Genomic DNA, 14,490 nt, shown 5'->3' on the forward strand with positions numbered 1-14,490 from the left:
ATAGGATATTGTATAGCAACTGTAATTGAAAACTAAAAAATTACTGGAAGTAAAGAACCCAGCAAACATAGATTGCTGGGCCCTACCATCAGCTTCTGATACAACAGGTGGGACCCCAAAATGTGTTTCTAACAAGTTCCTATGTGAGGCTGAGGCCTCTGGTCCAGGAACTACTCTGAGAACCACTGCTGCAGGACACTGAACAGACCTTTAATAATCACTTTTTGGGAGAGGAGCATATTTGTTATCATTTCTACACATAAATTTTATTTTAAAAGTTTTTCTACAGCAGAAAAATATTGTAAGGTCTTCATTAAGAGAGGAATCACAGTAACTGTACATACTAGGAGGAAAACGACGCAATCTAGTGAAAAGTAATTGAGTCAAAGCCCTGACTTCATAGGACCTGGTGGCCGTAAGCTATTTAATCATCCATCCTTCAATTCTTACAGGAAATCTAAATCTTCACAAAAATGCCATAAAAATGAGAAAACCTTTGGACTCCGTAAGAGGAAACATATAATTTCAATTCAGAGTGCTCAAATGCCACTAGTGCTAGAAACATGTCCCTTAGGACTGTGGGCTAGTACATAAAGTTCTAAGACAAAAGCAGAAAAATAATAGAAAACATGATATAACTGCTTATATTTAAATACAAACAAATACTGGGCAAGATTATTTGTTTCTCTTTTATTTGCTTTATTCTATATCAACATTTTAAAACCTTTTTAATCATGATCTCTAGGAAAAAATTCACTTTATTTTAACCCAGCATCATTTAAATGTGTTTACATAACCGAATGGAAAGTTTCACTAAACTTTATAGCTTACTAGTTGTTTATGACTCATATTTTGAAAACCATTGTTCTAGATCTAAAAGTGAAGGAGAAAAACAACTAAAAACAAGCTTAATCCCTGGCTGGTGTGGCTCAGTGGACTAAGTGCCAGCATGCGAACCAAAGGATCGCTGGTTTGATTCCCAGTCAGGGCACATGCCTGGGTTGCAGGTCAGATGCCCAGTAGGGGGCAAGTGGGAGGAAAGCACACATTGATGTTTCTCTCCCCTTCCCCTCTAAAAATAAATAAATCTTTTAAAAAAGAATACTTCAAATGCTAAGAGCTTGCTGGAGTGAGATAAGCAGGGTAAGAAACTACCCATTTTAAAGAAAAAGAAAACAAGGATACAAAGAATTAAAGGCCCTGCTTAAGTCAACAGGCAGGAATAGCTGGATAAATAGGGGCAGACCTGGGCTTAGTAATCACCTCTCACAACACATAATTCCCTTCTCGTTACAATACATTTTACCAGGAGATCCAGAACCTACTTGAAACGCTACTGTAATTTTTAGCAGAGTAGAGACTTTTGTCCTAATTTCTTTTCTCAGTTACAGAAATGATTCACTGCCTTGACAAACACCCATCTTCCTTTCCTTACCTTTTATTTTAGAAAAGATCTGATATTTGCCTAATTTGCAGCTAATTCTAAGTAAGTTTAAGCACTCTGTATATTAAATTACATTATGAACTTGCTTTTCTTGCCACAGCAGCAACAAGGGCATTATGGACTTTAAAGAGAGGGAGAAAAGGAGAGAGAAATGGGCTTCAATTCAAGCCAAGCAGGCATCTGGAAACGTAATAAAGAACTGCATGGCAGTAAGGGTATTTAAATATTGTAAACAGTTCCTAAAAACAGGAAAAGCCTACTTTTTCTTTGGAGATCTTTAAGTACATCATCTCTCTAGGAAAGTTTAGATCTAATCTTGCCAGCAAGGAAATAGATTATGAGCCTAATTTTGTAAAAACTTACTCTCAACAACTTGGTGTGTATGTCTGAAATTTCATCTACCTCTGCTGCTTCTAGGTTGATTTTCATCAACTTTTCATATCTGCATGAAAAACAAGTATGGAAAAATTAAATGAGCATAGGGAATACATAGATTTAAAAAGATGTTTTATAAACTATATTTGAGTTTTTATTATACTCATTTAATAATAAAATGCAAAGTCTACAAAGAAAGGGATTTCAAGAAAACTTGGTATCTTTGTAAAGATGGAATTTTATATACTTCTACTTAATTAGCAGGCTAGGAGTTAAAATATAACTTAATTTCAAATAGTCTTTTATGCCAGAGTAGTCAAAATGCTAGAATTCAGAATTAACAGTCGTCAATAATAAATTCTGACTTTATTTTTCCTATGCAGTAGAAGTAGTATAGCCTAGAAAAGGCAGTTTAAAATAGTTTCAGAAGACATTCTCAGGGATAAACATTTAATAAGCAAAGTAAACTTGAAGTAATCCCAAAATTCTAAAAATACTACCAAAATACAGTTCTAGAATACTTCTTCATACTTCCTCTGTTGATTACAGGTTTTTTATTTTCCTGTTCAGACCGTCTGCTTTGCAAGGTAAGAAGTGAGATGTTACTATCTCAGATTACCTTCTCCTTTGCAAAGAAAAACGATGGCTATGTTTTTGGCCTTCGTGAAGAAGTAACCTAACCTAAGGTTGTGTCTTAATATAAGCACTTGCATAGCATGCTATATTTGTTGAGGATAACTAAATGAATTAAGCGAAATGTAACAATATTTAACAGTTTAAAAATTACTGGTTAAAGAAGGAATCTACTCACGCTTTCATAATTTTTTCAATGTTTCTGAGGCAGAAATCCAATGTGATCACAACTTCTGTCTTTTTGTGAATAGTCTGCTTATAATCATCTTTAACTAATTCTCTAAAAAAAACAATAATATTCTCATTAGTTTATCTAAGGAATTATTTGTTTTCTGTTATCTACCACTAATCACACTATTGTCTTACTGTTCAAATTTCTTATTTATTTTTAGAGAGAGGAGGGAAGGGAGGGAGAAAGAGAGGGAGAGAAACATCAATGTGTGGTTGCCTCTCATACATTTCCAACTGGGGACCTGGCCCACAACCCAGGCATGTGCCCTGACTGGGAATTGAACTGGCGACCCTTTGGTTTGCAGGCTGGCACTCAAACCACTGAGCCACAACAGCCAGGGCCTACTGTTCAACTTTCTTAACACTTCTGATATATTATGGAAGCCATTTTACTTCTTATTAATAAAAGCATCTCTGTGAACCTTATACCTATCCAGGACATAAATCATTAGTACATATTAGGTTAACAATTTAGAAATCTGAAGCATCAGTAGTATATTTTTAAAAAGTTGATCTACATTTACACAAATAAGCTAAATAGATTTACATTTCCTACTGTTAGAATTTTTACTACTCATAGTAGACTTCTGATTTTTACTTTAAATCAATATGATCTCTGAAGCAGGTTGACATAGCCAATAATATAATTGAAGGGCTTTTGGTTACATCAAGGGTCAACAAACTAAGACCTGATGGTTGTTTTTGCTAAGAATGGTATTTACATTTTTAAAGGTTTTGTTTTTTAAAATAAAAACAAAAAGATGAGTTCTGGCCAAGATGGAGGTGTAGGTAGACATGCTTGGCCTCCTCACACAACTGAAAAAAGGAATCAATTTAGAAACAAAAAACAAACCAAAACTGCCAGAAAATCGAACTGTATGGAAGTCTGACAACCAAGAAATTGAAGAAGAAACATTCATCCAGACTGGTGCACTGAGACAAAGAAATGTGGATGAAATGAAAGAATAGATCAAAACTCCAGAAACAGAACTAAGCAACAAGGAGATAGGCAACCTATCAGATGCAGAGTTCAAAACACTGTAATCAGGATGCTCACAGAAATGATTGGGTAGAGCCACAAAATAAAGGAAGAAGTGAAGGCTATACAAAGTGAAATAAAGAAAAACATACAGGGAACCAAAGTGAAGGAAAGAAAACCGAGACTCAAACCAACGGTTTGGAACAGAAGGAAGAAATAAACACTCAACCAGAACAGAATGAAGAAACCAGAATTCAAAAAAATGAGGAGAGGCTTAGGAACCTCTGGGACAACTTTAAACATTCCAACATCTGAATCATAGGGGTGTCAGGAGAAGAGGAAGGAAAGCAAGAAATTGAAAACTTACTTGAACAAATAATGAAGGAAAACTTCCCCAATCTGGCGAAGGAAATAGACGAAGTCCAGGAAGCTTAGAGCATCCCAAACAAATTGGACCCAAGGAGGTACACACCAAGACACATGATAATTAAATCACCCAAGATGAAGAGAAGGAGAGAATCTTAAAAGCAGCAAGAGAAAAGGAGACAGTTACCTACAAAGGAGTTCCCATAAGACTATCAGCTGATTTCTCCAAAGAAACCTTGCAGGCAAAAATGCACTGGAAAGAAGTATTCAAAGTTATGAAAAGGACCTATATCCAAAGTTATGAAAAGTATTCAAAGTTATGAAATTACTCTATCCAGGAAAGCTACTGTTCAGAATGGAAGGGCAGATAAAGGGCTTCTCAGATAAGTCCAACTTAAAGGAGTTCATCATCACCAAGCCTTTATTATATGAAATGTCAAAAGGACTTATTTAAGAAAAAGATCAAAAATATCAACAGTAAAATGACAACAAACTCACAACTATCAACAACTGAATCTAAGAAACAACAACAAAAACAAACTAAGCAAACAACTAGGACAGGAACAGAATCATAGGAACGGAGATCACATGGAAGGTGATCAGCAGGGAGGGAGTATGGGGAGAATGGGAGATCAGGTACAGGGAATAAGAAGCATAAATGGTAGGTACAAAATAGACAGGAGGAAGTTAAGAATAGTACAGGAAATGGAGAAGCCAAAGAAATATGTATGACCCATGGACATAAATTAAGCAGGGGGAATGCTAGAGGGAATGGGGGTACCGAGTGGAGGAGGAGAGAGGGGAAAAAAAGAATGGGACACCTGCAGTAGCATAATCAATAAAATATGCTTACAAAACAAACAAACAAAAAACAAAGAGAGACCTTATGTGGCCCACAAAGTCTAAAATATTTACTAATTGAAAAAAAGTTTACCAACAGTGGTCTACATTAAAAACTGTTTTCTTGTGACTTAGTAAGCTAAAAGGTAGTAAGGAAAAGGGATAAAAGCTTCATGGAATAGTAACTAGGGTGGATAACAATAGCAAGAGAAAACAAGAGTGAAAATAAATGGAGTCAACACTTAGATTTCTCCAGAAGCTATTTAATAAAAACAAAGAGGCTTCTTAATGGAAAAAGAAAAGCAGAGGCTTACAAACTAGATATGAGAACACATACAAAAATATTATAAGCATACATTTATGAGTTACATAAAGGTGAGGGGAGGAAAAAGCCATTTCTTTTTCTCCTTAGATGAAGCAGCAGAACAAAACTAATGACATGCATCCCTGGCCTGTTAGCTCAGTTGGTTAGAACGTTGTCCTGATATGCCAAGGTTGAGGGTTCAATCTCCCATCAGGGCACATATAAGAATCAACCAATGAATACACTTAAGTGAAATGACAAGCAATATTTCTCTCTCTCTCTCTAAAAATCAATTACAAAATAGTGACATGCTTTATACATGTTTTTGCAAGAAGGAAAGCATAGATTTGAGGAGGGTACACAGAAACTGTCACGAGCATTAAAGCCGAAGAGCACTATGAGCCCAGCGACCATGCAGCTGGTACTCTGGATTTATAAAATTCAAAAGCTTCAAATGATGTTGTATAGAACTTAGAAGCGTGATTCTTAAACAAGACCATTTATTCTCCCTTTCTATAGATGGAAAGATGGTATCTACAAATCATGAAAGGTTAACAAAGGGTCAAATCCTATTCATTTTCAAAACATTCCCTACGGCCACTTTCAGGAAGAGCATATTGAACTAGATGATCAATATTCTAACCTAGAGTAAGTATATTAAGTGACTTAGTTAAAAAAAAAATTAGCTTTTAAACTGCTTGTGAAGGTCAGTGTGTACTCATACTGTATGCTTCCATTTACATGAAATCTCTAGACTAGGCAACTCTGTAGCAACAGAAAGTATAGTAGTGGTTGCCTAGGGACAGGATGTTGGAGGAATGACTGTTAATGGGTGCAGGCTTTCTTTTTGGGGTGATAAAAATATTCTAAAATTAGTGGTAATGACTGCACAACTGTGAATTGTGCTAAAAATCACTGAATTACACATTTTTAAAATGGCTGAATTTTACAGTATGTGAATATCTGAATGCTATTTTTAAAATTTTATTGTTTATGCTATTACTGTTGTCCCTGCTTTTTCTCCTGTTGCCTACCTTCACCCAGCCCCACCAAATAATGCTTTTTTTTTTTTTTTTTTTAAAAAGTTGAGTGTGTATTTTATTTGGGGAAAAAGGTGAAAAATGGGGGAAGATCCTAAGAACACAAACCCTAGAAACAAGTACAGGTTGTACTGGATTACGACGACGACAAAGCCTTCCAAGATAGTGAAATGAGAGCCAGGTTAAGGTCCTTGGAAAAGGAATTCATTTGCCATCACAATGTACAGTGTGGTATAAGTTTCAAAATTCAGATATTATCATCCTGTCTCACAAGGTTATTGTAGGAATCAAATGAAAAACAGAGCTGCTATATGTTTAATAAACTAAATGTGAAACGAAATATTATCATTAAAACCAAGCATGACCCTACCTCGCCTGAAGAGATGATGGGGTGGTTATCAGTTATTTAGTGAGGTCTTTGTGAAGACCAATTTTCAAATTTCTATTACTTACATCAACCATCGCATCCCCTTTCGCATTAATTCCTGATAAAGCAGCAAGGTACCAGCAATTCTACAGGCATAACACACAACTCCTGTTATTGCCTAGTAAAGAAAGGTAAAACATCATTATTTGGTGCTAACTATGGTACAGGTTAAGGAAAACATTTACATAAAACATTTTAACCTTACATATTTTTATCAGCTTAATTAACAGCTCAACTACCAATTTCTAAAAGCTGAGGACAGATATAACTGCAATAAACATTTCATCCTTAACATGATAATGTTAAACATGCACTGCCTCAATAGAGAAAGTTTTATGAATTCAAAAAAGGATATAAAGTCAAAAAGAAAGAACAGAAAATACTTTGCAATGGATAATGACTTATGTGAATAATTTCCTAAATCATATATAAAGACACAATACATTTCATTGCTTCCACTAGTGACAGGATAATTTTAATTCAGATGTTTACATAGTAATTTAATTAAATACTAACCTTAGCCATGCTAGCATCTCCGTCTAAATCGTAACGTGGTTGTACTTTAGGGAGGGAAACTGAAACATGAAATAAAATAATCATAATCAGAAATAAAGAATTTTGAATAAACTATTATATTCTTTAGGGTGTCCAACCTTTTGGCGTCTCTCAGTCACACTGGAAGAAAAAGAGTTGTCTTGGGCCATACATTAAATACATTACGACAAATAATCATAAAAAAAATCTCATAATGTTTTAAGTAAATTTACAGTTTTGTGTTGGGCCACATTCACAGCCATCCTGAGCTGCACACAGCCCATGGGCCACAGATTGGACCTCTACCTGCACCTCCACCTCCAATATTAACCTTTAAATGACATCTAAATTAAATATTAGTGGCAAAACTGTAGTATTCTTTTCCTGGTTAAAAATTAAAAAACCACCTGAGCCCTGACTGGTGTGGCTTGGTGGGTTGGGTGTTGTCCCGCAAACCAAAAAGGCTGCCAGTTCGATTCCCCATCAGGGCACATTCCTGTGCTGTGGGCCAGGTCCCTGGTTGGGGGTGTGCAAGAGGCAACTAATCTGTTTCTCCTTCTCTCTTTTTCCCTCTCCTCCCTTCTCTAAAAATAAATAAATAAAATCTTAAAAAAAAACCCCAAACCCACTTGAAACAATAATGCTCATTTTCATTTTTTCTTAAATATATTCCAACATAACCAGCTCAATGTTTCTATTTAAATTAAAATTAAATCCCAAAATCCAAAGAGAAACTTAAAAATCTGGGTATTTTTTTTCTTTTTTAAAAAGGTTTTATTTATTCATTTTCAGACAGAGGGGGAGGGAGGAAGAAAGAGAGGGAGAGAAACATCCATGTGTGAGAGAAGTATTGATTGGTTGCCTCTTGCACGTCCCCAACTGGGGACCTGGCCCCCAACCCGGCACGTGTCCTGACTGGAATCAAACCAGTGACCTTTTGGTTTGCAGGCTGGCACTCAATCCACTGAGCAACACCAGTCAGGGCAGGCCCCCCCACCCCCAACAAAATTAATAATTTAAAAGACTCCAAAATGTAGCTCTAATTTTTCTTAAGACTCCAAAGCCTGGCAAAGTGCCCTATTCACACTGGGCACAATAAATATTTGCTGAAATGTATGATACAAAAGGTTATTTTGGGTGTAAAATACTAAAAGCAGATAGCTACAGTGAAATAAATATACATGACAAAATATTTTGCCACTTCATGAAACAAAATATTTAATGCCAAACTATTTTGCCTACAAAGCTTTTAAACTTTATTTTGTTCAAATAACAAAACTTTAATGTTTACAAAGAATCCACATTAATGTCATCAATCAATGTTATGAAGATGACAATTTTACAGGTTTTTTTTTTTAAATGGCTAGTAAGAACAAGGAAAATCCCAACTTACTTTTTTCATATATCAATCCTATGGTACTCAGAGGTTCCCGGCTTACTACAAAGATAGGGTTTTCCTCCGTAGTTTTAGGGAAATGCTGCGCTAGTCTCCCAGGTTCTAGAACTAAGCGCCGTCCTTCATATATAAGTTCTTGATTTGAAGAAGTAATTTTGGTTTGTTTATATACCAATTCATGAAATACAGTAGCACTGTGTGAGGAAAATCCAAAAAGACAACATAATTGGGATAAAGAGAGAGGTGAGGTCTTTTTCTTTTTAATGACTGAGTACAACACCCATTTCTAAGCGGTACTTCAGATCATGACCAGTCACAGAAACACTGCTGTGTTCACAGGCCTACCACACAGTCTATTAAACTAAAAATGCCACACAAACTGTCCCCACAGCAGTCAAGTCTACACATTTCTGTCTGCATACCTATACTGGGCGTGTGCAATATGCAGGGTTCTTAATATTTAACGGTGGAGAGCCAGAGAGCTCTCCACTCTGCAAAGAGCTTAAAAGCACTGCCTCTGAAATTAGACTGAGTTCAAATTCCAGTTCTTCCATTTATTTGCCGAATTACCTTAAGTTACTTAACTCCTTTGCGCCAAGTTTCCTCATGTGTGAAATCGGAATAGTAAGGACCCACCTCGCAGATATGTTATGAGGACTAAATGACTTAAATATATAAGGAACTGAGAATAGTACTCACAACCCAACTGTGTAATGTTTGCTAAATAAATTAATAAAACCAGGTATTTTCAAATGTTTCAGGGGTAAAGGCAGACTCTCCCTAAGCAGAGCCATGAAGTTAAAGAAGCGTTCGGCAGCAATGCTGTGATTTCTCTCTTCCATGAGCCTCTGCTAAGATCTGGCTCAGGCCTGGTTGATCTTTTTATGTTCAAATAGATTTTTAAGGACTCATAGATGTGGGCAACAGTGTGGTGGTTGCTGGGGGGCGGAGAGTATAAGGGGATCAAATGGTAATAGAAAAATTACAATAAAGACTAAATGAAAAAAATGAAATAGTGGCCAATACATAACTATAATATATACTTTTTTAGGCTATTAAGTACCAAAATAAAGATGAATATTTTATTTTAATCCAATCTTATATTAATATTTTATTTATATTTACATTATATTTACGCTTATATTAGACATAGGTGTTAGATATTAATATCTAAAATACTTTATCTAGTTAATGTGATTCCTTAGTAAATTACTAGTAAAAGTCTCTTGAGTTTCATGAGGCATCAAAACTGTTATTTGAATCCTGTCCCCAAAACAAAAAACAAAACAAAAACCTAATGCATATAGAATGGTTGTAATGTTTTTTTCCTGCATTTTAAGAAACATTTTATTTTGAGATCACTGATGATTTATATGCAGTTGTAAGAAATAATACAGAGATGCTAGATACCATTCACCTAGCTTCCCTCAATGGTAACATCTTGCAGAAATATAGTACAGAATTATAACCAGTATGTTGATACTGTTGGTGCTGACCCACCTATCCCAGTCAGATTACCCAGTGCTACATGTTAAGTGTGTGTGTATTTACTTACGTGCAGTTTTATCACATGGGTAGATTTTTTATGACATGGGTGTTATGTGCTTTCGTTTCAGTAAAACAAATGATTATTTTTCCAGCACTGATAAGGGTTTTATGCCACACATGCAAACTATAACTACACTAACTATATTTAAGACTTAGCTTTAATATTTTTTATATGATAGGACAGTACTCTTAATGAAACTGCCCACTTATTAGTAGATGCTATTTATGTTTATGGGATTATGTAATCTGACAGAAGGCATAGAAACAAAAGTAATCTTGTAAAATTTGCAGTTTAAGACTAAGCTAATTTACCTGTAAATTTCAGAAAATTAATCCTTTTATTCCAAAGAGAAGTAAAAAGGAATTTACTAAGCACGCAAACATTATTTTCTAAGTGGGAGTGGGTGCCTCTGGTGAAGCTGAGGTATCTTTTCTATTTCCTCTCACAATTTATGAAGACGATTATTACGAACAATATTACCACACAGTAAGAAAATATAAAAAGGTACTTACGTATTATAGCTATGAATATAAATCTTATGAGCTGTCATTTGTTGTAGCGAAAAAACATGAATTATCATTCGGTGAAGTATATCACTAGTTTCTGCAAAAAACTGGTCAAAACCCCAACACTTTTCCTGATCTGCCTCAAGGATGTTTGCAAGAACAGGGGTAAGTAGAACTTGAAGACCCCTAAAATAGTATTAAAAAGAGTTGAAGAGTGAACGTGCTACATTTTATCTAGGTACAAATCATAATATTAACAAATCAAAGGAACTGTTATTATTATTATTAGATTGGATCAAAGTTTTAAAAAAATCTGCCAACTTTTCAGAAAGCCAGGTAACCTTAGTTTAACATTATTTGTCAATAAATCAGGAATTATAGTATTTTTATGTTAAATTCTCTTTTACTGGTTATTTTCTTTGATTCTCTCATTTCCAAGTTTCCTCAGTTTTCCAAACACATTCTAACACTGTATATGCAAAATCATCCAGGTGAAATCAATTGATTTGAACCAGGTGGTCATAAGGACAACAGTTTAATTTCAGGGTCTTTAATGTGGCATTAATATGGCATTGCAATGTGTAATTTTTTATGTTGAATTTATATGCCTTTTATAGTACTTCTGTGAACAAAAAAGGGGCTATGCAATAAACCTGAGAAGTTCAGGGGTGCCACATGGCAGGCCTAACAGCTTAGTGACCAAAAGGTCTGATCACATCCTAATTAGGGAAGTCATATGGGGTAGTCACATTCCAGGCCTATAGCTTACCTAGTAAAGGTCAACCTTTACCTTAAATGAGCTCTGTCAATGTTCTTATGTATCTAGGATAACATACCTTTGAAATGTCAGAGTAACGTTCTTTTCCTACCCCTTTAAAGGCACTACCCTGAGTACCAAACCACCAGACCAAAGAACCCCCATGTCATTATCTTGTTCCCTGCATACATCACAACACGCTGTGTATGTTTATTATTAACTATCCTGTACCCACCAATGTAAAGGAAGTGTGTGTTTCTCCATTTTGTCTTTTATCCAATCCTAGAAATTCCCCCGCTAAGTTTTCTTCCTCCTCCTTAATCTACCACCAATGGATTTCATGCATTCTCCTTAGGTCTTCTCCTTTGACTCAAAAGTATAAAATAAGCTGGAAAGCTGTCATTCTCTGGAGCATTTGAAGTCCTGCTCTTCAGCATATGTCATCAGTTTGGCTCAAATAAGTTCCTAACATTGACACATATTTAGGAAGTAAAATTACTATGATCATCTAGCAATCAATTAGTGCCAATTCAACTAGGAATAATTTTGGACTAATAAGCTTAAATATTTTTTAAAAAATGAATGGGAGGACTTTATGCTTTCTCATGCTTTTACAGAATTATAAAATAGGCTCAAGCAGATTCTTAATTATGGAATTTCAAATAGTATTAAAAATATACTCTTGACTACATGACAGGCAATGAAATAATTCCTTGCCTGTGAACAGTTTTCAAAATATGTAGTGGACATTTAAAATTTTTGCCAACAGGAATCTCTTCTCTCTCCTTTTGTAAGAGAATCCACACCTCTCCACTCTCTAACTTTACTCCCTATGCACAGACGGGCATAAGAGCTAGGTTTGGTTATAATTAGTTGGAGGTGGTCAGGCAGTAGCATGTAAGTTAGTTAAATGAAAATCAACCCAGAAATCTTTGCTAAAACTACAAGGAAGAAAGTCTTTTTTCCCCCCACTGAGTTTTCAAAGCTATAAGAATGTGAATCTGGCAATGTCAGCAGCCTTCCTGTGGCTGTCAGGAAAGTGACCTACAGAGAGGAAAGAGGAAGCAGAGAAAAGCAGATCTGAACGATTTGAGGAGACCAAGTCTTGACACAGCCCGAGCCCAGGGATTTAGCTGGGCTTTAAGTCACATATACATGAGAACTTTTAATTACAAAGCAAATCTATTTTCTTTTGCGCTTAAACCAATTGAGTTAGGTCTTCCTCACTTGCTATTAAGTCTTGACTAATACTTGTAAGAAAGAGGATGGTTATCTTTTCTGCAGTTGTTACATTTTTGGTAGTTGTTTTCATTGCTAATAAGTAGTACTTAATGTCCTTACTAAAAGAACCAAAACCAAAACCAAAACCCAAATGCCTTCTGGTACCTAAGCAATTTGTATCAAAGAATGTATAAATTGGTGTGCTAAAGACTGATTAGACAGATAAGGCGTGTTACCCTCCTGGAATATGCAATCTGTAGTTCAGATTGTCAAATTATTGATTCTGAGTTACAGCAATATAATTATTACACAGAAAGTATTCATTTCCTGACCTCTTTAAATTTTATGTTTTGCCTGAGATTCTCAAAATGAGTATTTTCTAAATCAAAATTTAACACAAATCATTATTATAATACTAAGTTTCTGGTCTCCAAAAAAATGAATTTCTCATAGTAATTCTAGCTACATGACAAAATTTTATTTTGGTCTTTTAAGAACAACACTAAAATAAAACTGTCAAAACAATGGTTTTCAAAAATGATTGTAGCAGTGAAACTCTTGGTTTAAATGAGTTTTCACTGAAATCAACACATAAAATGATAGGCAACATTTTATTAGCTTGTGATATATTTAATTATATGTAAGTCATACAAAAAGCACCCACAGCCCTAACCAGGTAGCTCAGTTGGTAACAACATCATCCCAATAAGCCAAGGTTGGGGGCCAGGGCACATACTCATAACCTATATGTATGTGTTCACTTATGCATTATATAATTATTGCAGTCAAGAAAAACAAAAGTTAATTCATTAAGCACAAATTCTACATATTTGAGTGTCTTGGATTTATTTCCAGATTAAAATATAAAGTAATTTACTCTCTACTTTTAATTTCTTTTCACTTAAATCTTTCTTTGTGATAACAGGATTCATATCTGAGAATACAACTTTTTTAGAGTTCTGGCTGCTAAAAATTAAGTAATACCCTTATGAACATTTGACATGCTGGAAGAAGTAAGAGAAGCTGTCATTTCTCACCTTTTGAGTAATATGAATACTTTTTAAGAATGAAGGTATAGCCCTGGGTGGTGTAGCTCAGTGGATTGAGTGTGGGCTGCAAACCAAAGGGTTGTTGGTTCGATTCTCAGTCAGGGCACATGCCTTGGTTGTGGGCCAGATCCCCGGTAGGGGGCATGTGAGAGGCGACCACACATTGATATTTCTCTCCCTCTCTTTCTCCTTCCCTTCCTCTCTCTCTAAAAATTATGTAAAAAAAATCTTAAAAAATATATTTAAAAAAAGAATGAAGGTATATTAAATTTCTTGAGTGCTTGTTTTTTAGAACTCTAGTTACTCCTATCTATATACCACTATTTGTCCTCTGTCAATAGAGAAGTCAGAACAAAAGTTACCAAGGTCGTAGCTGGATCCCCATAATGGACAGAATTCCAAGCCCAGTGATTAGCAATCTCAAAAACGTATGCCCTATATCCTCACAGAGACCTGGCAAAATTACTTATACATTATATTACATTTACAATTGATTTTTTCATCACCACAAAGACAAAAATCACAAATTGAAGCATTGTTTTAAAACAACAACTACGCTGAAGTATTCATGATTTTAGTCAATTAAGATTCCAAACACCAATTGCAAAAAAGGAGAACTGTGTACACTATACTCACCGAGAAAGACTACAAGAAACGGGCATTTCTGCACTCCAGTCGATTGGTCCATTTTCTGCTTTCTGTACTCCAGATATTGCACCAGAAGGCTTTCCAGTAATTATCTTATACCTTGGGAGGAATAAAGGCAGAATAAAATAAGCAGTTCATTAATGCACAGGCTATCAATGGGCTTTGCAAAAGTATTTCCTCAGGTGCACCTA

At 35.2% G+C, this 14,490-nt stretch overlaps 1 protein-coding gene across 4 annotated transcripts in view; it reads right to left on the reverse strand.

Moving 5' to 3' along the window:
* TBK1 (TANK binding kinase 1) overlaps window positions 1-14,490 on the reverse strand; it is a 51,341-nt gene that overhangs the window by 12,682 nt on the left and 24,169 nt on the right. For 3 of the 4 annotated variants that reach the window (XM_024576255.3, XM_045184674.3, XM_053921211.2), the window contains exons 7-13: window positions 14,288-14,398; window positions 10,631-10,810; window positions 8,567-8,763; window positions 7,156-7,214; window positions 6,666-6,757; window positions 2,631-2,732; window positions 1,808-1,886 (exon numbers count right to left, since the gene is read on the reverse strand). In XM_024576255.3, the coding sequence (XP_024432023.2) occupies window positions 1,808-1,886; window positions 2,631-2,732; window positions 6,666-6,757; window positions 7,156-7,214; window positions 8,567-8,763; window positions 10,631-10,810; window positions 14,288-14,398 (820 nt within the window). The remainder of the gene's footprint in view (window positions 1-1,807; window positions 1,887-2,630; window positions 2,733-6,665; window positions 6,758-7,155; window positions 7,215-8,566; window positions 8,764-10,630; window positions 10,811-14,287; window positions 14,399-14,490) is intronic. The other variant, XM_045184675.2, reaches the window with a different exon arrangement.

The sequence above is a fragment of the Desmodus rotundus genome, chromosome 3, assembly GCF_022682495.2.
Source record: "Desmodus rotundus isolate HL8 chromosome 3, HLdesRot8A.1, whole genome shotgun sequence".
Taxonomy (NCBI): domain Eukaryota; kingdom Metazoa; phylum Chordata; class Mammalia; order Chiroptera; family Phyllostomidae; genus Desmodus; species Desmodus rotundus.